Genomic DNA, 27,654 nt, shown 5'->3' with positions numbered 1-27,654 from the left:
TCACAGAACTAAAATTATACTATAAAATGAAACTGTCATATTAAAGCAATGGTATCTATTTTTTTAAAACCTGCAGCAGTGATTGGATTTACCAAGTTTCCTAAGAATTTAGTACACATCTCAACTAAAAAAAATAAATCGAGTGTATCGAACAACTAATAATTAAATTATCGACTTTATTCTTTTGTAAAATTAGATTTTGGCTTATGAGACAGGTGTAGAAGTATTTTTCTGTAAGTATATAGCCTACAAGAATAGAAACTAATGCTACTACAGTACTAAAACAAAATAGGAGCTGGAAACCACGTGATAAATATAGAACAGATGTTTCTTGCTTTGAGCTTAAAAATAAAAATAATTGCATTATTCTCTGTATGTTACTTTCACCTGTTTCCCTTAGTGCTCAGAAACATTATTTCATTTTATACTTATCAAGAACAGAAACATTGTGAAAATGTTCTTTTATTCTTTAGAAATAATATGAAATAGATTGACAAAACCACAACAAATACAAATTCATTTCTAGAAAATACATGTGTAATATCCCTTTTGATTTTATTGCACTAACAATAAATGAATAATTCCAAATACACCACAATCATGAATAAAAGAAAAGAAAGCCTTCCTGAGTGTGAGGTTTGCAATTTTTGAATATTTTTCATACGTTCCAGTGACATCTCCAATGCAGCAGATGCCAAAAAAACATTTTCCTGTGGATAATCCCCAACTGAATTGCTAAGTAAGCTTCTTTTAAGCTCCTATTAAAAAGTGAGCTTATAAATACACTGGTGGATTTTTTGTTTTGTTTTGTTTTTTCAAAACTTTACTGCCTGACATAAAAATAAACAGGCCTTTTTTTTTTTTTTTTCCTGAACCCACCAGAATTATAAAATAAATCCCTGTTTGTGCTTTTCAGCATAAACAAATATTGAAACTAATAATCAGAAACTGCTATGGTTTGGTTTGACAAACGATTTTTCTTCCTCTCTAGTTGTCAAGCAGTTGGAGAAAGAACCTGACTTCCACATCTTTCATTTCACATGAACCCCAGTTTTAGTGTGTGCGGGGGTAACTGCTGTGCCCATTAAAGGCTGCTGGGGTTTATTTTTTTCATGTGTTCAGTAGGCATGTGCTTCAATCCAAGATCAGTATTTAAAAAACAAAAGACAATTTAAAGAATGTACAGAATTTGCAGTAAGAAAGACACCAAGATCTCAAAAGAATTTTTGTAATTATTTTCAATACAATTTATTACTGAATTGTGAAAAGGGAGGGGAGGAAGATCTTTAATCAAATACTTAAATTTACAGTTCAGTGAAATGTGAGTCAGCACTCCCAAAAAATGCAAAAAGAAAGGTGAGGCATTATTTATCAGCCAGCAAAATTACTGGACTTTTCAACTTATTGTCTCCACACAGGGAAAAATTAGTGCAAGGATAAAAATATACAATGGAACCATTTGAAATACCTCATTTTCTTGTTTCATCCACTTAATATTTCACACTGACCAAAATTAAATAGCTATAAAATTAAATAGACTACATTTTAACACAGATAAGTATCTTGCAAGGATCCCCAACTTCATACTGTAATGTAGTATTTACCTTGACAGATACTGACAAGAAGGAATAAGATTAATCTACACTGAGCTAGCTCTACATCATAAGAATTCTCACAAGTGTTGCTATGAATCAGGAGCCACCCACTCTTGCAGGCAACAGTAGCATTGTCAAGAAAAGTTAATCTGAAGAATAATTGGTGCATGCCTTCAAAACTTGTAAGGAAATTAAAGGTGCTCAGGCCCAGCCTGGTCTAGAATTAATTTGATTTGCATAATATATATGTATTCTGAATTTATGGCAACATTTGAGGGGAACTATCAGGGCAGGAATTACACTGTCTTTGAGTTTAAAGACATATTTTTGTGTCATTTAACTTAAATGAATTTAGGGGCATACAAATAGTTAGAAACCCTTGAGAGAAAGATCTCTCTTTAAAGTATATTTGAATTCATGTAAGTACATACCTCCCTAAAGTCAGATTTTAAAATTATAACCACAGGAAGCAGAATTATTACTTTATAGGCACATGGACCAAAGTTCACTGTCAGTCTGCAGAGATGAAATCAAACTATCTCTTTCACAGACAAGCTAAGTTTTCTGGTATATTGACTTCCTTCCAAAAAATAAGAGCCAAAGGAAACTACGTATCTTGCAAAATAAGTAGTATAATCTGATGGGGAAAAATATGGGGGGTTCTATCAAATTATGTTAAAAAGAAAAAAAACAATCGGAACCTCTTCTGAATGCTCTCAGAAACTGAAGGCATCTCAGCTAAACATGGTGTAGATGATTACTTCAATGACTGTTTGCAGTGCTGATTACTTCAACATCAATATCATAATCAATATAAAAACTGGGAACATGTAACTTCCAAATCCTATGTGTATGTAGACACTAAATACACCAAATAAATCACAGATCATAATAAAAAGCCCCCTTACACCTTAAAATTCACTGCCAGCTGTAGTAGAAATATGATTTGTTTCTTAATTAGAGTATAAAGTTTCCTAATGACTGACATTTCAACATTAGGTTTTTTTTACTCAAAAAAACATTAGATTTTTTGTACCAAAGTACAAAGTCGCTTCAGTAGTGTGACCTGCATCAGAACAGCAGTTGTGTTAGAAATACTTCTGGTGAAAACTTCTTTTCAGTTTTTACTCTACAAAAATCCTATTGCACAGATTGATTTTTTTTTTTTTTTTGTTTTCTGAACTTCATCTGTAATCAGAGGACACCAACACATTCAGCCTGACATTGACAAGTTAAATACCAAATGGAACATAGGATTCTTTATGACTTCTAAAGTTTTTAGAAATCATAAAATTGCAATTTTATGACATTCAGAAGCTAAAATATTATAAAGACATGCAAGTCCTAAAAGTCAAATGACATTCATATGTTTGTATTAATATCCAGAATAACAGAATATCCAACTTTTTCAACTCAAAATAAGAAAAATCAATACCTATGGATCCCATAATTTGCCACTTTACTGAGCAACTTTTTCTTGGTATGTGAAAAAAATTGAAGACAAAATTCCTACAAAATTTTTCAGTCTGTCATGACTACTTTTTAAAACAAAAATTAATTTCTCACATATTCTTCATTTGTCTCTGCATCAAAATCAATGATAAAGAGAAAGCAGTATTTCTGCAATTTCCTGGAGAGTCCTTTATGCTCAAGAAAACTGAGCAGAAGACTGAATGGGCTCTGACTGAAAATTAATGATTCATATATATATACATTCATTTATTCACTAAAGAACAGAAAAGACAAAAATTACTTCCACTTTGAAATAAATGTGTCACAGTCATTTTCCTAAGAAAATGCAATTTGGAACCATGATCCACGTTATTTTAAAAAAGGCACTGGCAGGACAGTTGATCCAGGCAAGGGGTGACCTGCTCCTGGCAATTCATTAATCTGTACAAGAAAGACCAGCACAAGAACATGGAAGGGGAGTAAATAAAGCTAATTTTTTTCAATCCTCGTCTGTAGGGTCTAGCCAGGGCAGACAGATGCTCCACTCAGTCACCTGTATCTTGTGATTTTGGACAAATTCTTGGCAGTGATAAGGGACAGGTTTTGAAACATAAAAGATGGGTTCTCTGCATCACAGCTGTGAGTCATACTCAGAAGGCTCATCTGCATCATCAGGTTCTTTGGTGCTTGTTTCCATTTCTATTCCGAAGGCTGGACCAGCAGTTTCCAACATGTAGTCACTTCTTCTCAAATCTATGGCAAGGAAACAAATTCAATAATGCAGCCAAGTAAATGTTTGAAAAGCACAAACATCTTGAGTGGTGTTCCACCCAATAACTGATGGCAGTTTGTTTGATGTTTCCAGGAGGAAGAAAATCTGGAGCAAGGCAAATAAGAACCAGGGGTTGAGAGTCCTGGGGAACTCAGTGGTGTGAGCCCATATGAATGAACCTTTCCTGACTGTATTAATTCAGCTGATTTTTGCCTCTATTATCTCCAGTTGTCACAGACAAAAATAATCAAACCAGTAACACTCAGTTTCTGTTTCAAAATCAAACAGCAATAATTACTCCATGTAAGCCACAAAGGGAAGAAGCTTTCTGTACAGTAAAAAAATGGGTGACTGAAAAGCCATACAGAAATCAACCTATTTTGGCTTTCAGTCTTTAAAATCTGCCACACATCAAACAGAAGCACATCCTACCAAATATAAAGTAAACAACAGACAACCCAATTAAGCATAAGTAGGGGCTGCAGCAGTGCCAGAAGAGTACCAGTGAATTTTTCTGCATCTAATGCATTGCAAATTTTCTATTGTTACTCTTTCTTATTCTAAAAACTATTGCAGTTGTTATCTGTAGTGATGACCCTGGAAAAATGGGGTCCCATTTAGCAAAGAAAGGGAAACAATTCAACAGGAAGAAGCTTTCATGCTGAATGCCAACATCGGGTTGACGAGCTCCCACTCTTACATGGATGTTAGGCAAAGGAGCAGTATTCTCATGTCTGCTTTTGCACAGGAAGACTATGCTTACCAGAGTCCTTCAGCTCAACAGAATTTCAGTCCTTGTCTTTATAGCACATCAAGGCCTTTACTTTGTTGCACTTATAAAGTTATACATAAATTAAAAATTAATCTTTACTTTGCATACCAGGAAGTTTCAGCTTTCTGCAGCAAGAATTGCAACGATGCTTTGCAATAAAGTTTCTTATTGCATCTTCTCCTAGGTTTGCTGGTCCAAACATCATCTTTCCAGACCTGAAAGAAATATTCTTTAAAAATCAATGAATCTAAAATGAAGTATTTATAGGGGAAGGAGATAATGCCATTTTAAAATTTTTTTAATCAGTTAGCTCTTTTTGTCAAGACAACCAAAGGTTAATACACATTACAAGTTTCTTAGATCTGAGATGAGAAAACTGTCAGTTCCAGTAAAATATTACCCTACATATATCCCACACCACTTTTCTTTTTCTCTAAAGGCAGACAGGACAGATCCATCAGTCCCTACTGGAAAACTCAGAGGAAATCTGGGCACAGTGACATTTTGATGACATTTGCCATAATCTGTGTGATTCCACTGCAGCCACCACTCATTCCCACTAAGCAAGTAGTTTGGTTCTAGATGGTGGAATGGTGGCTGTATGAGAACAAAACAGAGCTAGCAAGGATTTATTTTCTCTTCAGTTAAAAGCAGAAAGGCAAAGTCTAGCAAAACCCTAGTCACAAAAACATGCAGCATAGAAAAAGGGAAAAAAAATTACAACCCCAAAAATCAACAGTTATGCCACTGACAAGCAAGGTTTTGAAATATATTGTCATGGTCCTGTGCTCATTTCCATGTGTCTGTTGTCTGACCAATTCATCAATGCTACTAGGGAATCCATTTGTGGAAGAATACTGCATATTCTGAAAGAAACTGCCACAATTGCAAACAGAAACCACCTATATCCACATGCATATTAGAAGTACCACATATTTACAACCGATTCTTAATGCAGTTGGAAAGCTGTACTATATTTTAGTATAGCTGCACCTTTACTCTCAAGAATTTGACAGTCTAGACACTACAGCACACAAGAAATACTTCCAAATAAACTTTACAAATGCTACTGTTTTATTTTAATGATATACAGAGTGGAAACAGAACACTTTAAGATCTGAAATCAATTACAGCTCAGGGAAGCTATAGAAAAATATTTTAATTCACTCAAATCTATCTGTAATTAAAACTATATTCTCTCTGAGGAAAGCAGTATTCAAACATGAAACTCTTCCCTTTCACACAAGACAACAGCAATGATTAGCCAAAACTACTATAAAAAATTTAGTATCTTTCTAATTTCTTGCAGACCTTGAAGATTATGTGTCTCCTGGATCCTCTGAAGGATTCATCTAATCATCTTTTAATGCAATTAATACATCAAATGAGAAGAAGTGAATTATCAATCAAGGGCCATATATGCACTTTAAATAACACAATGCAATATAGACATTTCTATCCTTTGCTGGAATCTGATTAAATGCCATAGAAATAGAAAGTACCTAAGTATTTGCTTGAGCAGGTACAGGAATTTAGGAAGACTTTGCTAATTTCAAGGCCACACAACCACTCTGATACTTTCTCTATTACTCTGTGCAAAGTGAAGCAAGTAAGACAGAATGACATTTTCTCATGCTGCTCTCTGTATATTATACATATATATGTATATATATATATATGTAATCTGTATATATATATATATATACTCTCCGTAATTTATATGAAGTAACCTTTCCTCTCTACTCAGTATTATTCAAGAGGAATACTGCATTTAAATTTGGAAAACTATTCCAAGGAATCTGGGGATAAATTGGAAATTATCATCAGCCTAGAAACCATAGCATGTAAAAATTAGGGGTTAGTTTAACATAAAAAAAAAATAAGGAGAAAACTGTTAAATTTTTTTTCACTGTGTTGTCAGTAGGCAGCACCAGAATGAAACATTTCACTTAGAAAATAAAAAAAGAAAAAAAAAACGAAAAAAAGAAAAAAAGGGAAAAAAAAAAAGCCAAACAAACCAAAAAAAAACCAGGAAAACCCAGGCGGTGATAATATCAAACTATTGGAAACAGATGCTCTGTGAATGTATCACTTCTTTTCAGTTTGAAAGTCATAACACTCTTTTCCTCATCTCTGAATCTGGACTTAATATTCCTGAAAACTTAACCTCATTAGCTTTGCTGTGATCTTGCCAAGTAGTACATGTTACAAAAAGCACCCAGAGTATTGCTTTTGTAGCAATTCTTCTCACTGTTTGGGCAGGACAGAAGTCTTCAAGGACTTTGTTAAAACCCTGATGCTGTGCCTCAATTACATCTGTTTTAAAGGAAATCTTGTGAATGTCATACCTGTACCATTTTATCACTTCAGGCATTCTATGCAGTGCATGTGGCCAGATCTTACACTGATTTGCATCAGCTCGGGATCACAGCATTAGGCACACTTTCCAAACAGATCTGTTATATTTGTCTGGATATAAAACCAAGACATAAAGCACTATCACAGACCTGGAGCTCGCACCGCACTGCAAAGTCCTTTCCAAAACGCAGTGTGGAATGCATGAAATAAAAGACTTACATGACACATGACAGGATAGTGACATGAGTCAGTAAATTAATGGAGTTAAAAAAAGAAAATATAAGTAAATATTTAAGTAAATATAAGAATAGCTAAAAAATAAAAATATAACTAAATCTTAAGTATCAGCCCCATCAGTAGCAGTCATCTATTTTATTCTAGTTTTCCAAGAGAACATGAGCTCAAGGTATCTTTTGAGATAGATTTTGATCTTATCTAAGTATCTTACCTACAAAAGAAAACTTAGAACACATCTTGCCTCTATCAGAAATGTTTCTTCTGTGAGCAAATGAAGGTTAGAGCAAAGACAGTGCTTACAGAAAACACCACAGTTTCACTGCCTTATTCCTTTAGAACCCTAAATCAAACAATATTGTTTCACTAGTTGCTGTTCCCTGAATATAAGAAAATCAAGATGTCTTTGATAATTAATCAACACTTGCTCTCTAACTAGGACTCTTTTGAAGATGATGAACAACAAAAGCTTCTAAAAATAAGATCTGTATTATCAAATTTTATAAATCAATTTTTAAAAATTATATAATAGCAAAAAAAAATAGAGAAAAACACTAATAAAAATAAACTTCATGGTCATAATGAAGATAAATATTATCTTTATTTTAAAGAGGATAAGCTGCCTTGCCTTGTGAACTACTTCAGCCAGTGCCTCTTTACTATTTACAGCAATAACTGTTTCTGTTTATGTGACTGCTGATACAAAAAATCTACTTGAACAGTAGCAAATCAGAACTTCATACATCTGTAGTAAAATTATTTCCTAAAATCTAGAGAACAACTACACGCTTGACCGCTCTGCGTCTTTAACTTGAGCTATCTATGTGGTTCTGTCATGAACCTATGGCAAATTTAGGGCAAAGACTTTGTCATTGAGAAGTGCTCAGCATATCTTTGCTCTCATTTCTTTGATGTTTCCAAAATAAATACTATATGTATAATACATCTAAAGTCGTAATTAAACATTAAGGCAGTTATTTATTACTTGTGATTTTGAAATATAAATAATGGTCCCAGAACTAAGAACTTGCTTACAAAATTAACTTGGATTTCCAAGCTGTAGACAAGTAATCTGATAATTCTATAGTTAATTGCCCTTTTTATTACATTAGACTATCTACATTTGCATCTTCCTACCTTCTAAACATGAGACTTCCCTTCAATCAAAAGGCATGAGCTGAGCAGTCAAGATGAACACCAGATGGGGAGGGGCAGAGGTGTCAGAGCAGATCTGGAGAGGTGTGTGGGTTCAGGAAGAATAGGAGAGCTGTAGAGAGCAGCCATTAACAGCACTGCTTCTGCTCCTACTACAGGAAACACCATTGAAGAGCAGTCACAAAACAGGAGAGCAGACACGGCTCTAATTCTGAAATTTGACTCACAAAGGCAGACTGCTATTTCTGTGTGTCTAGTCTATCCAGTTTTTGTAAGTTTCCACTCACAAATTACCATCTTCATATCATGACTCTGCAATCATGCTGCATGCTTAAATGCAACATTAAAAGCTTCAAGAGAGGTTAAAGAGCCAGGGACCCTCTCTTCATCCTCTTACGCCATTGTGACCCTGTATACTCCGTGAAAAAGTCAGGGGAAACTGGACTGCCACATTTGCACCCTTTGTACAAATCTGTGAAGAGATTGCTCCCAGCACAGCAAAGCAGACTCTTCCACCTTTCATACACCTCTCACCACATGTTGAGAGGTGGGACACTTAAAGTCCTCCAAAACACAGGAGAAGATGTAGTCACTCCAACAGCATCATACTGTCATTTAACCCAAGCACAACAAGAAAAAAAAAAAAAATTAAAACCTCCCCCAAAAAATATAGAAAACCGTTCTAAATATAGACTACTTGCACAGTGTCTGAAATGAATGATAATTTCAACCAAAATAAACCTACTTTTTGTCTTCAGGTTTAATCACAGATGGATCTGTAAGGTTTTCCCCAACACCTACAACAAATAAATATCACATGTGTTACCAAGGAAGGTAGCCATGATTTCATAATCTGACACTTAACAGAAGAAGTAATTAACTATTTTCTTGGTACATCATAAAGTAGTTAAAAATGAGCTATGAATGAAAATGCTGTGAGTATAAAAATCTGTAAAGTACTGGCAATATAGTTTTTATTATTGTTCTGACTTCAGCTGCTTTAAGGTTAATTTATAAAAGATAGAAGGAGTATGCAAATGCAATAAATATTCTATTGAAGCTCAACTAACTAAAATGTGACCAACCAAAATATTATTTAATAATATTATATTATTAGTAAAGGTACTAGTCAGATATGGATCTTACCAAAAGCAATAGAGCTAATTTTAGATAAACATCCTTTTCAAGAAAACAAACACAAGAAGCCACAGCTTCACGATGTGCAAATATTTGGATCTGTTATTATTCCTTTCTCTGTTTGGATGGCCAAGGAAGCATATTAAAGAAATAATTACATTATGATACCTGAATGCTGATGCTTATGTTGCAGTTTTCATCAAAATAATCAAAGGATACTAACTTTACAAATACCACCATTTCTCTTATCTGACAAAATCACAGTGCTTTTACAGTAATGAAAAATCCATAGTCATATGACCATGTGATATGCAATTATTTTTATTTCAACATGGTAAATTTATGTTCTGCAACAAAAAAAAAAGATTCTGGAGAAAAGCATCATGTGACTGAAATACCCCTAGACTGCAATGTAGGCCATTTCAGTTGATGTGAATTAGGCAAAATGTACATACATATATATATATATATATACACACACACATATATATACACACATACATACATACCTATATATATACACAAACATATATATATATATACACATACATATACGTGTGTGTGTGTATGTATATGGAGATGGCCCTGGTATTAAATAGCAGATTTTCATCTAGATTTTTCCTAGTAGAACTCCAAGGAAAGCAGTCCTTTCACTTTTCCACAATTCCAAATTAGAGAATCAAACAAGAGGCCAAATCTAGAGCTGATCTCAATTTGTTTATGATGAAAACTGAGATTTTCATAGATGTTTATATTCTCCATTTTTGAGCCAACACAGTTGCTCTGAAACTGTGAGAATTATGTAATAAAGCTAAGCAAATTTCATACAAATTCTCATAGGCTATGGCAAAGACACATTTATTCTTTCTGTATCACTTTTCTTTTCATGTACAGCTAAAGCAAATCAAGGCAAGGATGGAATTATAGGCTTATTTTGCATAATAAGTGTGTCTTTTTGCAACTTACAGCTTCTGGATGCTGGAAAATATAAATATGTTAAGTCTCTGGCTACCCATAGACTTTTCCCTTAACAGAAATGAAAAGCAATAGTGCTTATACTGTTTGATGGGTGATATTCATCTGAACATTGTCAACTGTTTTATCTCCTCAAAATATGCCATCTTCCCACTTACATATGTACAGTTAAATTATCACATGCTCTTTGAAGGAGTCACTAGGCTTTGTGAACAGCATTCAGGCTTACAGCTTATTTAAACTGCATACAGATTTATTAATATGAACAATAAAAAAATGAAGATAGTTCACATATTTTTGACAGATTTACATACACATAAAGCATGCATATATACATGAGTACATTGAATGTCTGTATTATTTATATATCTTATGAAAAATAAAAATACCTTATCTGTGGAGTGGCTCTTTTGGAACTGGATGAAATGTTCCTGCAATCTATCTAACTGGTCTTTTGGTCTTTCAGCCTGGAGGCATTTGAAGCAATATTATTTTCCCATTACATCTACATAGCCTACACTGTTTCTGTGGATTCTCATTTATCAGCATCACACAACAGATACCCAGAGGTTTCCTGAGCTTTGCATTTTCTCATCTAAGTGAAAATTCGGCCCATTCCTCAGTACTAAATTCTCTTTTGAGATTATTACTTTCCATCTGGTTTCCAATAGCAATCCTATGGTAGCAGTCACCTTGCAAATCCAGGACAAGTAGCTCCCCGCGGGTGTAGACGTAGGTCCAGTGGGAGAAGGCCAGCATCAGCTCTTCCAGCAGGCTGATGGGAGTAATCTCATCTCCATTGTTGTTGTTGTATTTCCGAAATTCACCAGTCATGTACTTCTCGATGGTCAGCCACTGGTTTGCTGAGTGGCAGTAGATGAGGAAAACTTCCAGGAACCTGTAGATATAAATGCTGTCTGTCAGCAGCTGGCAAGGTAATGAGTATCCTCATAGTCTGCAAGAGGCAGAGGACATATACCAAAAAGGAAGGCATGTCTTCTTTGGCTGGAGCATTTTCAGCAACAGTAGATACCAAAGAGTAGAGAGAACACAAGCTTTCTTGGTCTGACAACTCTCAAAACAAACCACCTGATCAGAAAGTATAGTTTATGAACAAACAACATAATCTAATTTACCCTAGTCCACTGTAAATAAGCTACATCAAATTGTTCTAGTTAATTACAAATAATAAAAGGCAATTCCTACTTAAGTCTAAGAATATTTATTTTGCCACTACATGTAGCTACAAAGATAAACTTCAAAGCTGCCTACCTTTCCTTTTAAAAGTTCATTATCTATCCTTAGACATTATCATTACCACTGCATTATCACTGCAACCCACAATAGAAAAGGAAGAGGAAAAGAGAAACCTCTTTCACCTGGTACTTAAAGACACTGAATTTACCTTGGAGTATAGGGAATAGTGTGAGGCTTCACTTGATTGAAGGTATAGATTAACTTCTGAGCAACCCTTTGCTGTTGAATCTCCTGAAAAAAAGATAATGTTATAAACACCACCTCATTCTCATGAAGAAAAGTGTCATGAATTTGTCAAAAAAACTAAACAAACACACACACATAGCCTGATTATCTACTTTTTACAAGTGGGAGATACATCTTCCTCAAAAGCTTTTTTCTTTCCAAGAGATAATGTTGCCATCAAAGCATGTCAGCCTGTAATGTTGAAGACATTAACAGGTAAGCTCTCTAACACCAGACTACTCTAACATGAGTCACTGTGCCTTCAGGTCTGCACTCACCCTCAGACAGAGATGCAATACTGTGCCATGGTGGAAGATCTTTTGCCAAGTTTGAACCACCTCTGGCAGGAAAGACTTCACAATAAATACTTGTCCCAGCTTTAATGCATCACTCTCAGACCAAGTGCAAATGACCTTCATGGCCCTCCGCAGACCCCCATCCATCTCCTCCCGTGACAGGACTTGGATCATTGCAGTTGTGCCACACTGGGACCAGGAAGACATGCTTTTATCAAGATTCATAGGTGAACTTTCTTCTAGTTGATAGACTGTCACTTCCTCTCCAGCTTAAAGAAAAAGAAGTTTTGTTAGCAAAAGTCATTTGCAGAAACATGAGAGAACAGCATTTTTCATTTGGCTTCTATAAATAACATAGCTTTTTACACACCTTTTTAAGCCATACTTTTTCAAAGAGAGCCTTTTCATCATAACTATTCATCAACTTCCCCAGCCTAAACTTACAGTATTCAGTATGTTCATTCTTCTACTATGATAATAGGTGCTACAAAGAGCTTTCATTAAGCCTCTAAACAAAGATTCAAGACCTCCTGGATTCTTCCACACAAACAAAGCTCACTGATACTCTATTCTATAATATATTCTATATTTAAAATAATATATTTTTTTAAAATCACCATTTTTATCTCCAGTGTATGAACTCTAAATATCCTGTGTGTAATTCCCTCTCTTTACGCACTTATGTGGAAGAGGAATTTTTAATAAGACTTAAGTTAATGATAATCTGTGGAACACTCCCTGCATTTTTCTTTTAACTTTGTTCCACAAAGTAAACCCCAAAGAACAATGAACACCCAAACAAACCTGCAGGAGCCAAGCGTCTGAATTCAAATCTTTGTCTAAAAACAGTTAAAATAATGGTTTAAAATAATAATTAAAAATAAATCTAGGGGGGAAAATCATGACAACAAGGCAAATAATTATCAAGTATTAAAGATTAAATGGATTTGATTTTATAGTTGATACAGTATTGGCTGTAGTTGAGAATGCCACCTTTTGCTACAGAGAGCTGAGTTGTTTCAAAAGTGGTGACTTGATCATGATGTGATGAGCCACATCATGGACATTTCCAGGAGAACAAGCTAAAGCAAATTATCAGGAAACTTACAGTTTTGGTATTTTAAGATGATATTTTGATCTTTTTCTAGAAATTACTGTTATTTGCAGTTATGAAATTTTTAAGATGTTCTGCTCCTGCTAGTAACATTTTTTTCTGCAAGCAGAACCCAGTGAGCTATAACTCAGTTGCACTCTGTTTCCCTCTAGAGAGTTGTAGTGGCATTCCTCTCTTGCAACAGAATCAAGAACGATCTTCTGTTGCCACCACTTGTAACCTAACAGAAAAATGGACTGATGTTTTTTTAAGCCTGGCTTTCCTTCCTACAACTCACATTATTTGTAACATTAATAAGAAACTGGTTTGCTCTGGCAAGTGTGATGACAAAACTAAATTGCCAAAATGGCAATGATCATTATTAGCAATCACAAACTGAATTCAGACTATTAGATTTCCTCCCCACTCTTGAGCTTGCCTTTCACCAATTAGCATAAATGCAGATGCTGTTGAACCCAGCAATCTGGGAACATTTTAACTTAAAATAAAGCAATTGGAAAACTCAGTACCTTACATAAAAGACAGACACTTGAATAAAGATAGTATAACTAGACACAGTTTTAAATCTTACATTAAATCTTCATTTTATTACCTTTGACAATTTAATACCTAGAAAGGTGTCTCCTAGGAGCTTCAAAGATTAGAATGTTCAGTATAGCTATAGCTATATTAATTATCTACAGCAATCAGGTCACAAGAAATCCTATGATGCTGCAAGCATCAGCAATTCATTGCTGTGAGACAAGATATTCTACCCATTGAGAAGGCAGCGCACAGGTATCAAGAGTCTTGAGGCAGAGCTTCTGTTGCTGTAAGCCAATCTGAACACTATTTTCAGAACTCTTCCCCAAAATGTATGGATTATGCTCTATTACTTTTCAGTTACAGCAAGGATTTTTTTCCTTGGCACTAAAGACACTAGAATTTTTCTGTGCCAGATAAAGGAATAGTGCTCTTTAAATCACTACCTGTTTTTTTTTCTTGATGGCATATCCTATATATGTGTCTGTGTTTATGTCTGTGTGTGAAAGAGAAACAGAAAGAATGAAGTTATCAAGGTCAAGGGAAATGTCCTGCTGTCTTCAGCTATCCTAAGGATGGATATCTAAAAGATGGAGTTAGACTCATCTCTGACGTGACAGCAATCACATAAATACTAACAGATAACAGATACAAGCTACAGCAAGGGAAACCCCAACAAATACAGGGAAAAACACTACATTAATGATTAGGTCAATCAAACCCTGGAAGAAGTTGCCCTATGAAAATGAGTAGTCTCCATCTATAGACATAATCAAAATGCAATTCGACAGTGCCTCAGCAAGTGATCTGAATTGACCATGGAAGGAGTTGGACAAGGTGACCTCCAAAAGTCCCTAAACTACTGCACAACTACACTTCTATCTTGTTTTGTCTCTTTCAAAAGATAAGAATTGTTGAAATAAATCCAAAACAATATCTCAAACACAGTTTTTAAAAGACAATGGATGAAGTATTTATAAAGCAAAACATATAAACAAGAAGTTGATACTCACCAAAGAGCTGGACTGGTGTAAATGGTATGGTCTGAGCAAGTCTCATTAAGTTGTTTCTTTCAACAGCTGCAAAGAACATAGATTTCACTGCTAGATGGAATAAGCAAGCTGGCTAAGTTTCAGAAACATTGCACTTTACTGTAGTACAAAGCCGAGGAGGAGGCAGCACTATGTCACATCTGATCATCATTTGTTTTATCCAGGCAGCAAATCCCCTTTGCACACTGCTGTGTTTCAGGAATTCTATTCCCCAATTTAATGTTCCCACTGAAACTTGTCAAACCATGCAGTGTTCACTCACTCCTCCTCCCCCTATCCTTCCCTCTCTTGGGGCTGGAGGGGAGAACTGAAGACACAAAAAGATCATGGGTTGAGATAAGAACCTTGAAACATCAACAAGATAAGGAAATTAACAGTAACAACAAACTAATGACAAAGGGACAAAAAAATGCATGCTTCACACAGAAAACACCTGGCAATAGACAAGACCACACTACCTTGATCCAGAAGGGACCCCTCCTCCCAGAAGAGATTCCCTTCCCCCCAAGTCTTGGTAATGACCTGACTCCATGGAGAACAGTTTCTGGTGCCTAGGCAGGCCCCTGGTTGGCTTCTGCAAACAATTAACCCTGTCCTAGCCAGAAACAGGACAGAAAGATACCAGAAAATCAGCATTAAATTTTTGCATCTGGAATAATAACCCAAATACCAAATTCAGTCATTACTCTCACACAGGCTTCAACAGGCTCAGTCTCTTCTACAGGATTATCTTCAGTGTAATTTACAGTGACAGCTGACAGCCCAGTTCTCCTTTAGACATTTCAGAAGTTAATATACCCTAGGAAATGGAGATTATATTCTTCACTTTTCCTCTTTTAAGAAACTGAATATCCTTCAACAACCCAAACACAACAACTGCCTCATGCCTCAGGTGAACTACTTGGCCATTTAGGGGCAGGTTAGATGTAAACATCTGCAAGACTCTGGAGATATACATTCTAAAAGAGACAGTTTTCAGTGGAGATGAGAGAGAACTAACTGGTGACAAAGAAACAGATTTTTGAAAACCAACCAACTAACCAAGAAATCAAACCAAACGCCAAAACAACCTGAAGGAAATGCAGGAAGCAAGCTGCTTTAGTAAGGCACTTCTTGATACCCAGAAGCCATGAAATTAGGTCTGCACTCCATTTTCAACCCGGACAAATTACATTTGGTTGATTCAATGCTCTGCAAAAGCAAACTAGAGGAGGAAGCCTCCTACGCTCTTGGGGAACAAATAATGAAAAATCTTGGTCAGTGGAGAATTGTAGAGTTCTGGCGGACTGTCACTGTAGAAAATATTTCAGTTCTATTGTCACATTCATAATGATGGTTAGCTAAAAGTCAGAAAGCACTAGGGATAAGCAAAAGTTCTCAATTTTTTTTCAAGAGAATTCAACACAGATTAGCTAATCTATGTTACTTACATCTTCTCCCTAGCTGAGACAAATAGGATTTCACAGAACTCCAGGCACTTGCCAAAAAGTCAGATACACCCTTCTTCTGCACTATATCCTTCATGCCCAAGTCAGACACCTTCCAACTGCACACATAGATATAGATGTAGATGTACACAAGCACAAGGATCTTTTCCATCATCAGTGGCCATCCCTCCAAGACAACTGTCTGGTTCATTGAGTCCATGACTGTGGGTTCTGTCTGTCCTAGATATCTTCCAGGACAAGAGGGCAGGTGTGCTGTCGGGTGGTTGTGAGCTGCATCATGAACTCATGATGGTGTATCTGGAGCAGTCCTTACTCACTGACCATAGTAGTTATGGCACACAGTGGCAGGGTTGTTCAACAGCCAGCAATGCACACACAGTTTGGTACTACAGACTGTTCTCACTCAAAAATCAAATCCACTTCATGTACACATTGTGTTTCCCCATCCATCTGCATTACTCTACAAGACCAATCAGGTCATTGAGCAAAAACAATCCTATGGGTGGATTTCCTTTGCTTGAGACAGGAGGACTAATCCAAACTGACCTCCTGAACATATTCCTCATATGCACCACAGGAGCTTTATCCCCTTCTACAGTATGTAGGAGTTTTGATTGAGCTTGATTGGTAGAACCTCTAGTGTTAACTAACTAGGTGGTTTCTGCTAAATGTAAATCCCAATATTTGAAGGTCCCACCAGTGTGGTTCTTAGCAATCCATTTTATTGTTCAACATACCTAGAGTCTAATGCATGACAGGGAAAATTATATCCACTTCAATACTGTGCTCTCTGACCCAGGGTTCTATGAAGCTATTTTTGAAATGAGTCCTGTTGTCTGACTGACCCCTTTCTGGGGTTCCATGTCACCACAGCACTTGCTTTCAAAGCCCAAGACAATGTTCTGGGTAGTGGTGTGAGGCACAGGGCACATCTCCAGCCATCCGTTGTGGTTTTTAAATTGCACGTATATAGAGCTTGCCTTGGCACATTTGCAATATAATCAATCTGCCAAGTCTCCCCATATTTATATTTTAACCATCATCCCCCATACCACAGAGACTTTATCCTCTTTTCATTTCACATTTCACAGTTATAAATAGTGTCCATGGTTAATAGTGTCCATGTCCACTCCTCTATCACGAGCCCATCTGTATGTTTCATCTTTTCCCTGATGACCTGAGGTGTCAGGGGCCCAATGAGCCAGAAATAATTCGCTCTTATGCTACCAGTCCAGGTCCACCCAAGACATTTTAATCTTGGCAGTGCAATCCACCAGTCCATTGTTGTGTCTTCAGCAGCCCAGCTCCTGGGTGTGTGGATCTACATGATGTGCTTTTACAGCCAGCTTCTCTACATAGACAGTGATGTCCTTCCACACTTCAGCAGCCAAGATGGGTTGTCCTGCCTGTTGGTCCTTTTCCGTTGGCCCAGCCATCCCCACAGTGCATTTACTGTCATCCACAAATCAGTGTAGAGGTAGAGCACTGGCCATTTCTCCCATTCAGTGATATCTAAGGCCAGCTGGATGGCTTTCAGCTCTGCAACCTCACTTGGTGCTCCTTGTCCCTCCATAGCTTCTGCAACTTGCCACATGGGACTCCAAAACACCACCTTTCAATGTGTCCCTCCAATACAGCAGGAAGCATCAGTGAAGAAACCATATCACTTTTAATTTCTGGTAACTGATTATATGGTGGGACCTCCTCAGCAAAAGTCACCTTTCCCTCCTCTTCTTCCAATGATATTCCAGAATTTTCACCTTTGAGCTGTTTTGTCATGACTTCCAAGATCCCTGCCTGATTGGGATTATCCTACTGGAGCTTGTTGTGTGATCAGAGCAATCTGCTTATTCCATGTAGTATCAGTGGCATGATGTGTGGCAGGGACTTTCCCTTTGCACATCCTGCCCAGCACTGGCAGTCAGGCTGCCAGGAGGAGCTGTGCTTTGTTGCCAAAGACTTCTGAAGCAGCTTAAACCCCTTCATAAACTCCCAGGGTCTTTTCCAGTTGGGGTGTAGCAGCCTTGACTCCTTTGTATTCCTAACTCGAGAACCACATGGATCACCCTTAAGTCTCCATGGGTTCATTTTGTCAGAGCCTCCAGGAAGGATCATTCTCCACATCTGCAGTGTAGAGCACCGTTTTCACATCTTGTCCAGTCCTAATTGGCCCAGGGGCTACTGCTACAAATTAATCTCCTGTTTCATTCGTTCAAAAGCTTGTTGTTTTCCAGGATCACACTAAAAATCTTTTTTTTTTCTGAGTGACAAGATAGAGAGAACTCACAATCTGACTGTGGATTATGCATTCTCCAAAATCTCAAAGTGTGTAGGACAGCCGGTGTGTTCTTGTTGCTGGTTGGTTGGGACATAGCTGCTATTTTGTTGACCATGTCCATTGGAATCTGACAACGTCCATCTGTCATTTTACTTTTGAAAACTAAATTTCCTGGGCAGGTCTCTAAGCCTTACTTTGCTTTATGGCAGGACTGGCCTTGAGGACAATTTGGATTATCTTCTACCCTTTCTCATAAGCTTTGTCTGCTGTGTTGTCTCACAAGTTGATGTCATTAATGTATTGCAGATGTTCTGTAGCCTTCCCCTTTTCCAGAGCAGTCTGGATCAGTTCAACACAAGTACTGAGGCTGTGTTTCCACCTCTTGACAGCTGGTTCCAGGTGTACTACTGGACATCCCTCCAAACACAAGAAAACTGTGGCCTGCACTCTGCTGCAAAATGAATAGAGAAAAACACATTTGCAATATTGATGGTGGCACAACTTTCCTGCCTTGGACTCCAGTCCAAACTGAAATTCCACCATGTCTGGCACAGCAGCATTCAGTGATGATGTGACTTCCTTCAGGCCACAGTATATTGTCAGTCTCCACTCTCCACTAGACTTACACAGTGGCCACACAGGGCTATTGGAGAGTGAGCAAGTCTTGCTGACAAGTCCCTGACTATGCAGCTCAGGATCACTGAATGATGATGATGATCATCATGGATGGGGTTCACAGGGTCCTGGTTGGTGTGGTATTGCCAATACTGCACTGTTGTGGTAGCCATCAGTACCTGTTCTTCAACCCTCAGTGGTCCCACAACAGAGGGGTCCACTGAAACACCAAGATATTCAGCTGCCTAATTTCCTCTATCACTACAGCTCCCTCAAAAGCACAGCAATGGCCTTTTGGGTCCTTGAAACACCCTCTCCTGAGGTAACCTCTGCCAAGGAAGCACAGGGCCTCTGGGCCAGTCACAATGGGGTGTTTCTGCCATTCATTCCCCATCAGGGTCACTTCAGCTTCCAGTACAGTCAGCTGTGAGTTCCCCCTGTCACCTCAGAAACAGAGATGGATTCTGCCCCTACAGATCTTGACAGCATCAGGGTACAATGTGCACCTGTGTCAACTAAAGACTTATGTTCTTATGGGTCTGATGTGCCAAGCTACTGGATCCACACAGTCCAATAGATCTGACTGTGCCTTTCCTCCACCTGGCTGAGGAAGGACCCCTCTAATTCTGGTCAGAGTAGTCACTATTCACTTCCTGTAAATGTGAGCTGAAGGTCCCTTTGAGAGGGGTGGAAATAACATCAGCCCTCCTATTCTCTCTGAGGACTTACTCCCTGGAAACCAGAGTAACATTTAGTGCTTGTTCCTCCTCTCAACTCACATACTTCTGCTGCTAGGACAGAAGTGGCTTTTCCATCCGACCACCTCATGCCCTCTCCATGGTCACATACAAAAAAAAACCTAACTCAAGTTACCTCCTAGTGTATATGCTGCCTTGTGCAGAGGGGTACTTGCTCCCAGTAGCAGAGACTCTAGTCCAGACTGGTAAGGCATGGAAAATTTTCTCTTCAGCTTGCTTGATGTGATCTGTGAACCAAGCAAGTTCATTCACAGATGCTACAAAACTGGAAGGAGCTGTTGACTGCCTCAAAAGTAGGGAGGCCTGCAGAGAGACCTTTCTACAGCCAAGGTGCAGGCCAGTAGGGAAGAAAAACAGATGACCTTCATGTTGCTGGAGCTGGGTAGTCACCATTCCCTCATACTTAACAGGAGTCACCTCTGAGAGTTTCTGTTCTGTTCTCAATTCATTTTTCAATTTCCAGATCCTGGGACAGGGACCCCAGTTGCTTGGTTGCACTACCATATAGTTGCAAATCATGGGCTATGATATCCCAGCATCAGAACTGCCAGGTCAGCAGAGACTCTCTTGACTGGTGGCTGAAAATTTTTCACATCCCTTGCTGATCACCTAGGGAGTGATTTCTCTGGTCCTGCTTCCCATTCTGAGGGCCCTGCTTCCTCTTCAGTAAGCAAACTAGGTTTGGGCTTGAATTTCTTCTTCTGTATAGGAGCAACTGGTACCAGCACGGGTTGTTCCTGTGGTTCAGCTTTAGTTTGAAAGCAGTGCATCTGCTTTCCTCCTCCTCTTCTCTCTGAGGGTGCTCAGTAGTATTGTGAGTAGTGTCTGATAAACAGTAACCAGGGCCCCTCACATTGCAGAACTTTGCATTTCTCTGGAGCTGCCACACCATTTTTCTTTCAAATATTCTGCCACTTAAACAGGGTCCTGTATTTGTTTAGGGGTGAACTTCCAAGCCATTGGAGCAGAATAATCCTTCAAAAGCTGGCCCATTTTCTCCCACATTACAAGGCCAATCATGACTATCCACCCTCAGGGTAGACCTCTGAAAGACCCTCCTAAGAATCCCTTTTTCTAATCAGAGTGTAAGACTGCAGTGAAGAGACCCAGCAGACTTAGCAACAAAAGCATGCTTTCCTTAATATCCAAAGGGAATTCAAAATCCTCCAAAGCTGTAACAGGCCTCAAGGAGGAAAAAATGAGTGAAAAGCTGGGGAAAGTAATCCTTCCCTGTTCTGCTCACAGGCTGGGTACAATTATTACAGGAACACAGAATTACAGAATATGCTGACGGACCCATCAGGAAGAAGACCCATAAGGATCATCAAGTTCAGTGCCTGACCTTGTGCCTGAGAGTCACTGTGTTCCTAAGAGTGGTGCCCAAAGCTGTGTCAGCTCTGTCAGGCTTGGTGCTGTGACCACTTCCCTGGGGTGCCTGTTCCAGTGCCCAAACACTCCTCAGGTGAAAAACCTTTTCCTGAGCTCCAACCCAAACCTGACTAACTAACCTCTGACACAGCTTCACACCATTTCCTCTAATCCTGTCACTGGTCACAAGAATGAGGCAATCAGTACCTGCTCCCTGCTTCTCCTTGTGAGGTGAGGTCTCCCCTCAGTCTCCTCTTCTCCAGGCTGAACAGAACAAGTGACCTTAGCAGCTCCTGACAGGGCTACCACTCCAGACCTCATGGCCCTCTTTTGGATGCTCTGTAATAGCTTAATGTCTGCTTTATGGGGTGCTGCCCAGACTACACACAGTACTCAAGGTGAGACCATACCAGTGCAGGACAATCATGTCCCTTGACCAGCTGGAAATGCTGTGCCTGATACAGCCCAGGACATGGTTAATGGTTTCCCAAAGGCAGTGCCTGAAGTAAGGGTAGAAGACCAACAGTGAACACACATCACAAATGACCCTCATTGCACTTGAGGTTATAATTTCGTAAGTTGATATCACACAGCTCAGCAACAAAGCAATCCTGACCCCTCTCCCTGCTCTGCAAAGGAGCAGCTCAAGGCACATAGTGCCAGTACTGAAATATACAGTTAGTCAGCAATATTGCAACATACCTAACACAACAAATACTTGTTTCCCACCCACCTTAACCAGATCTGGTATTATCTCAGCTCTTCAGGTTTCATGTGGAACACCAAATAAGGTTGTTATGGTTTAGGAATGGTGTTCTTCAGTTCAGTGTTCCCACTGAAACATTCCAGACCCAGCTCTGCTCGTTCACTCCCCCTCTCCCTCTCCTCCCAGCTGAAGAATGGAGAGGATTGGAGACACAACAGTTAAAGACCATGGGTTTAGGTAAGAAAAATTTACTGGAAACAGCAACGAAATAGTAAAATGAAAGTAACAGCAGCAGCATTAATAACAGAGGGTACAAGAGAGGCAAACAATTCACATGTGAATATTCACTACAAGGAAACCAGCAATGAGCGAACTTCTGCTACCCCAGCATGGAAGGAACCCCTTCTCCACCACTGGAAAATTATGAGAATTGGTACAGAATAACCTCCAGGTTATAGCCATGTCCCCTCCTGGCTGGAATCAGGATACCAACCCATCACATTACACCCTGTTCATGAATTCCCTCCTTACAAACAGGTTCTCTGGGACAGCCCCTTGCACCCTGCCTAGAGGGACTTCTGCTATCTCCTCATCCTCCTCCTTTTACAAAGGGCTGCTTCTGCATCCTGCTCCTGCTGACTCCAGTACGGCAACATTCACACTCACACTGTGTTGGTGAGATGCCTTGACCCCAACTGCCTCCATTGTCTGTCCTGTCACGGTTAGAAGAACCTGGAGATTTAACAAGGTATGACAGGAAAACCCAAACCCTTCTCACAGAGTACTGTTTCTTCATTCAGACTTCTTGCCAAAAAATATCAGTAACATTATTATATCTCACTAATTTGCAGCTTATTTCTCAGGCAAACACCTTCAAACCTTCAAAGAGTCAACTAAATATTTATGGATTTGTCTTCACAATTTCTGGGTTATCAGGAAGGTGGAGAGAGGTGTAAAGTAAGGCACTCCTAGAACTAGGAGGCAACTTGGATGCTACAGTTCTGACTGTCTAATTTCCCTTTCCAATAGATGAAGGCAAAACCATTGTCCAAAGCAGAAAGTGAACCAAAGCAGAGAGTCAACTACAGCAGAGCTGTGTTTCTCTGCAGAGTAACAAAAAAGCCATGGAAACAAACTCTGGAGCTTATGGAATTACAGTATTTGGACATCATCTACCCATCTTTTAAGATTATTTTTTTGAGCAAAATTTAATTGGAGATTATTGAGTCCAGAAGGGCAGACTAAAGGGCACCCATGACACATGCACCCCAAGAACTGGGCCCTCACTTGAGAAGATCTGCACTTCACACTCCAGTTCAAGGTTGTTCACAGACACCTAATTCACCAGGAGCTGATTACAAAGTCTGAACAGTGCTGGAGCATGGAATGAAAAACAAGGTCTTCCTTTGGTGCTGACTAAGAGCACACTGATCATCAAATCAGTGCATAGTAGGAAGAAGGATGTGAACAGAGGGGCTGCTAAAATCTGTGCTATCTGCTAGACCCTGCCAGCAGTCGCTCTAGAACTTTGAGAAGCCACGTGACATGCACTTGCAGCTGCTGCCAAACTTGGGACAAAGATCTAGTTCTTTTGGGTATGCAGAGAGGCAGGATTATATCTGCTTGCTCAAAGTGATAGCAAGAATAACACAAAAGCAATATATGGTACAGGATTCTAGTGTAGGATTTTTGGGCATAGCTGGCTAAATTCTATCCTGAGGAAAGAAAATCTACACTGAAAACCTCTGAAGACATTTGTCAAGTCTTAAGAAAGGAGGTATTAATCCCAGCGAAAACTGTGTAGATCTTGAGTTTAAGAAGGCTGCTGATCGTTCTGCCTGTAACAGAAGCCAAGTCCTGTGGGCAATGGTGACATCTACTGGCAATTCCAGCTTTCCTCTCCTCCTGGAAATCTCACATCCCGGCCTTGTGAGAAAATCTGTGCACTCTCAGCTCAGGGAGAGGCAGGACTGCAGGCAATTAGCAGTCAAAGGATTTATTCTCTGCCAGATTTTCAGGAGTTCATAGATATACAAACACAGATTAAGTAGTACAGGACTAATTAACTGAAGATAAAAATTGCAGAAAGTACAAAGGAGGGTTTGGGAGGCGCAAGGAGACTGACAGCTATAAACAAATGAGTGCCTCTTCTGCCCCCTCAGGAATCTGACCTGTATTCATGATTTCCACTGATATTTCAAAAGTGATTATCTACATTCTGCTCTGGATGAATACTCAGAATGAAGCAATTATCAACAGGAAAAAAAAAAAATCAATAATTCTTTCATTGAAGGGTTAGACATGAATTAACACAGACCTTTGTAGCAGTGAGCAATTGTGCAAGTCCTCAAAATGAAAATCACAGTGGATGACAAAGGGAGAACTAATGTTCTTTTTAATTTCTTAAATTCCTCAGCTGTCATTCTTGTGCCACCTTCTTACCTGAGTAGTGAAGGTGCAAATCTTGAGATGTTTTCAAGCAGGAGAAGACATCTGAAATAATATTTAAAGGATTGTTGTATTAATTATTATAGCAAACACAAATGCGTGATTTTTTAATCCTTCCATTCCAGAGTTTGTCACAAAACAGATTAATCAGAATTGCTGGCTTAGTACTTGGCTTTACCTACATTATCATGTACTGTATATTGGCAAATTTCAGTCATTAGTGTAATACAGCCATGACTTATTTACTCAAGGAAATGGTGAGGAAAATGAGATATTAACCTCAAGGACATATTAAGCCAGCTAGACCCCTGGGATATCAAAAGCACTTTGCAGTCCACCATGCTTCATGGCCTCCCAAAGATATGAGTTTTCCAACTCCATCCTCAGCCATGAAGCATTTCATTAGCTGTACTGTTCCACCAAAGTTACACTAAAACTTTCCCAATAACCCAGAGTGTCCAAAGTGCTGTTAAAATACAAGCAGATAAATTTTTTTGCTGGTTACACATTCAATAGACTCAGATGGATCAAATTTGGTCCAAAAATCTTTGCCTTATAAAAAGGCCTTTTTAAGACAACCAAGAATGATGAACACATTTTCATTAACTAGATGAAATAATTTCATTCTCTTGGAAAACCATCCTTCAAAACACAGGATTTCAGTGTATACATATACTGTACTGCTATTAATTTTCAAAAAAATTGCATAATCAAAATATTGTTCACCAAAATTTTTTAACTTTTCTTACTCATGTATTCTTTTTGCTTTTAGTCCCTTATCTAGTGAAAGAGATCTTACATTGAAACATCTATGGATATTGGGGGAAGGATCAGCATTTTTAACTTCCCTTAATGATTCAAAATCGCTTGTGATTTTTTTTTGCTGGACCCATCTACTTTTGCAGCATTTTATATGTTGCACAAAAACAATACATTAAAAGAGGCCTTTTGAGAATGGCAAAACTGGATTTTAATCAAAAGAATGGTGTGCTCTAGAAAGCAGCCTTACTGCTCACTGTCCTTGCAGCAGAATGCTTCAGCACTGCAGTGTTTTGTGCAGAAATGGATCTGAAAAGAGCAGCACTTGGAGATAAGACCAGGAGCAACTCATTCCGCACCACAACTAATCTCAAAAGGGATAGGTGCCCAGCTGCTCAGCCTCTTACAGCTAGGACTCATGCAAAGAAAACTTAGATGGACTAAAACAAAACACTAGCACTCTGCTTTTGAGGAACAAAGTGATTCCTCACTAAAACCTTGAATTTCTTCATTTGACACTTTATAATAAATTTAGTCATTCACATATTTCAAAATTCCAGGTAAATAACACAAAGAGAGTTATTACACATAATTACAATTTGAAAACTCAAGCACACATTAAAAATCCTGTATCATAATCTATCTTCAGACATACACCCTGGTTTAACCCAGGAGATCACTTGACTGTCAGGGATCAAAGCAGCAGCACCTTAAAGAGTTTCTTTCTGCTGAAAGGACAACATTACTGGGCAGACTAGAGTAAAAAATAATTCTTCTCTTTTAAGATTATGCAGTTATTAGAAGAAAAACATATTTCTCATTAAAAAATCTTTCACTTTAAAGTGAAAATTAGTCACTAACACATGAAACAATATCTGCACTATAATCCTCAACTACATTAAATTAACTTCTTTTTGGATTTTCTACTTCAGAATTGTCAGCATGAGAATTGCAGATGGGAATTAAAATGAGTGACAAGCAATGAAAAACTTACTGTCAGTTTCCTCTGGAGTTCTCAATCTGTTTAAAAGCAAATATTTGATATTTTAATCCAACATTTCTGTCATTAAGCTAACACTGGTACACATGGATCACATGTAAAGAGATGTGATTCGGCAATCATAAAGCAAAATAACCCTCAGTGCAAACTTGTTCAAAACAACCATCAGCAATCTTCAGGTACTAAAAAACGGGCATATTTTTCCAAAATTTTCCTTCTCTGCTTTATGTTGAGCTGCTCTTGAGTCTGCACTGCTATTCATGTATTTTACACTGCAATAACAGTATCAGTTACAGAGCTTTCAATCACATACACAGCTGTTCATTTTTGAGTCAATGCTGAGATGTATTAACAGTTACTTGGGTAATTACCACAGCTTGTACAAAAACATACTTTTTAAATTGGCGATTCTTTGGATTAAAGAGTCTGGATGCAAAAAGACTGCAACATTAAAGTAGTCTTTGTTACAGAACAGAGATACCCCACTGAAGAAAACAGACTAAGTGACAGATTCAGGACACTCAACAGCCCCTACACCCTGCTGGTAAGTGTGCAGTTTGCCTACTGCCTATAAATGATGGGATGTAAAAAAAGAAAAAAATCCTAAAAACTCCAAACACACAGCAGCAGAACACTCAATCCCACTCCCTACATTATGCACAAAACCCCCAAAAACATGGTTTTTCTTCCTCTCCCCATGGTGAAATCACATGCGATGTAACACTTTTTTAGTATCTTCTACTTATTACCTGTGCAGTGCTGGAAAAAAAAATTTTAAAAAAAAGGAGAGAGAGAGAGAGATCCAGAAGAAGTTGATGAAAACAGTGAAAACAGGAGACAAAAGGAAAAGGAACATAAAGACAGCACTGCATGTAGCAAAAGTACTACGAATATTATGATAATGATTAATCAATCTGGGAAAAATTAAAAACCTCACAAGAAAATGGAAACCATTTTTGAAACCACTATACTGTCACTAAATGTAATCACAACTTAATAACTTCTGTAAATGCATGAAGAAAACTGAGCTAAATATCTAGTAAATGTACAAGAGAGATGAATCAGTCAGTAATAGAAGTTTCCAGGAGATACAATTATTAAAAAATAAAACATGCAATTGTACAGCAAAAGCAAATACAACTTTTAATGCAGACTAGATTGGAAAAATGGCTAATTAAGGATGCTATGGTCACAGGATCACCACAGAATCATAGAATTATTAAGGTTGGAAAAGACCTTGTAAATCATGAAGTCCAACTCTGACCTTAGTGGCTGAATTAGAAAATTCGATTATTGTTAGAATTAGAAAGGATGTCTATTCCAACTAAAATCACGTTTTGTTTAAGAGGATCTCCTTT

The 27,654-nt window shown here is 38.1% G+C and overlaps 1 protein-coding gene across 1 annotated transcript in view; it reads right to left on the bottom strand.

Annotated features, from left to right (window-relative positions):
- Window positions 1-446: 446 nt before the first annotated feature.
- LOC130265006 (transient receptor potential cation channel subfamily M member 6-like) overlaps window positions 447-27,654 on the bottom strand; it is a 29,961-nt gene continuing 2,753 nt past the window's right edge. The window contains exons 5-13 of the mRNA XM_056513730.1: window positions 26,291-26,316; window positions 24,532-24,582; window positions 14,878-14,943; window positions 12,211-12,497; window positions 11,856-11,938; window positions 11,143-11,348; window positions 9,084-9,135; window positions 4,700-4,806; window positions 447-3,800 (exon numbers count right to left, since the gene is read on the bottom strand). Of these exons, the coding sequence (XP_056369705.1) occupies window positions 3,679-3,800; window positions 4,700-4,806; window positions 9,084-9,135; window positions 11,143-11,348; window positions 11,856-11,938; window positions 12,211-12,497; window positions 14,878-14,923 (903 nt within the window). The 5' untranslated portion in view covers window positions 14,924-14,943; window positions 24,532-24,582; window positions 26,291-26,316 and the 3' untranslated portion in view covers window positions 447-3,678. The remainder of the gene's footprint in view (window positions 3,801-4,699; window positions 4,807-9,083; window positions 9,136-11,142; window positions 11,349-11,855; window positions 11,939-12,210; window positions 12,498-14,877; window positions 14,944-24,531; window positions 24,583-26,290; window positions 26,317-27,654) is intronic.

This window comes from Oenanthe melanoleuca, chromosome Z (assembly GCF_029582105.1).
Source record: "Oenanthe melanoleuca isolate GR-GAL-2019-014 chromosome Z, OMel1.0, whole genome shotgun sequence".
Taxonomy (NCBI): Eukaryota; Metazoa; Chordata; class Aves; order Passeriformes; family Muscicapidae; genus Oenanthe; species Oenanthe melanoleuca.
The sequence above is the reverse complement of the archived record's forward strand: the minus strand, read 5'-3'. Positions and strand labels throughout refer to the sequence as shown.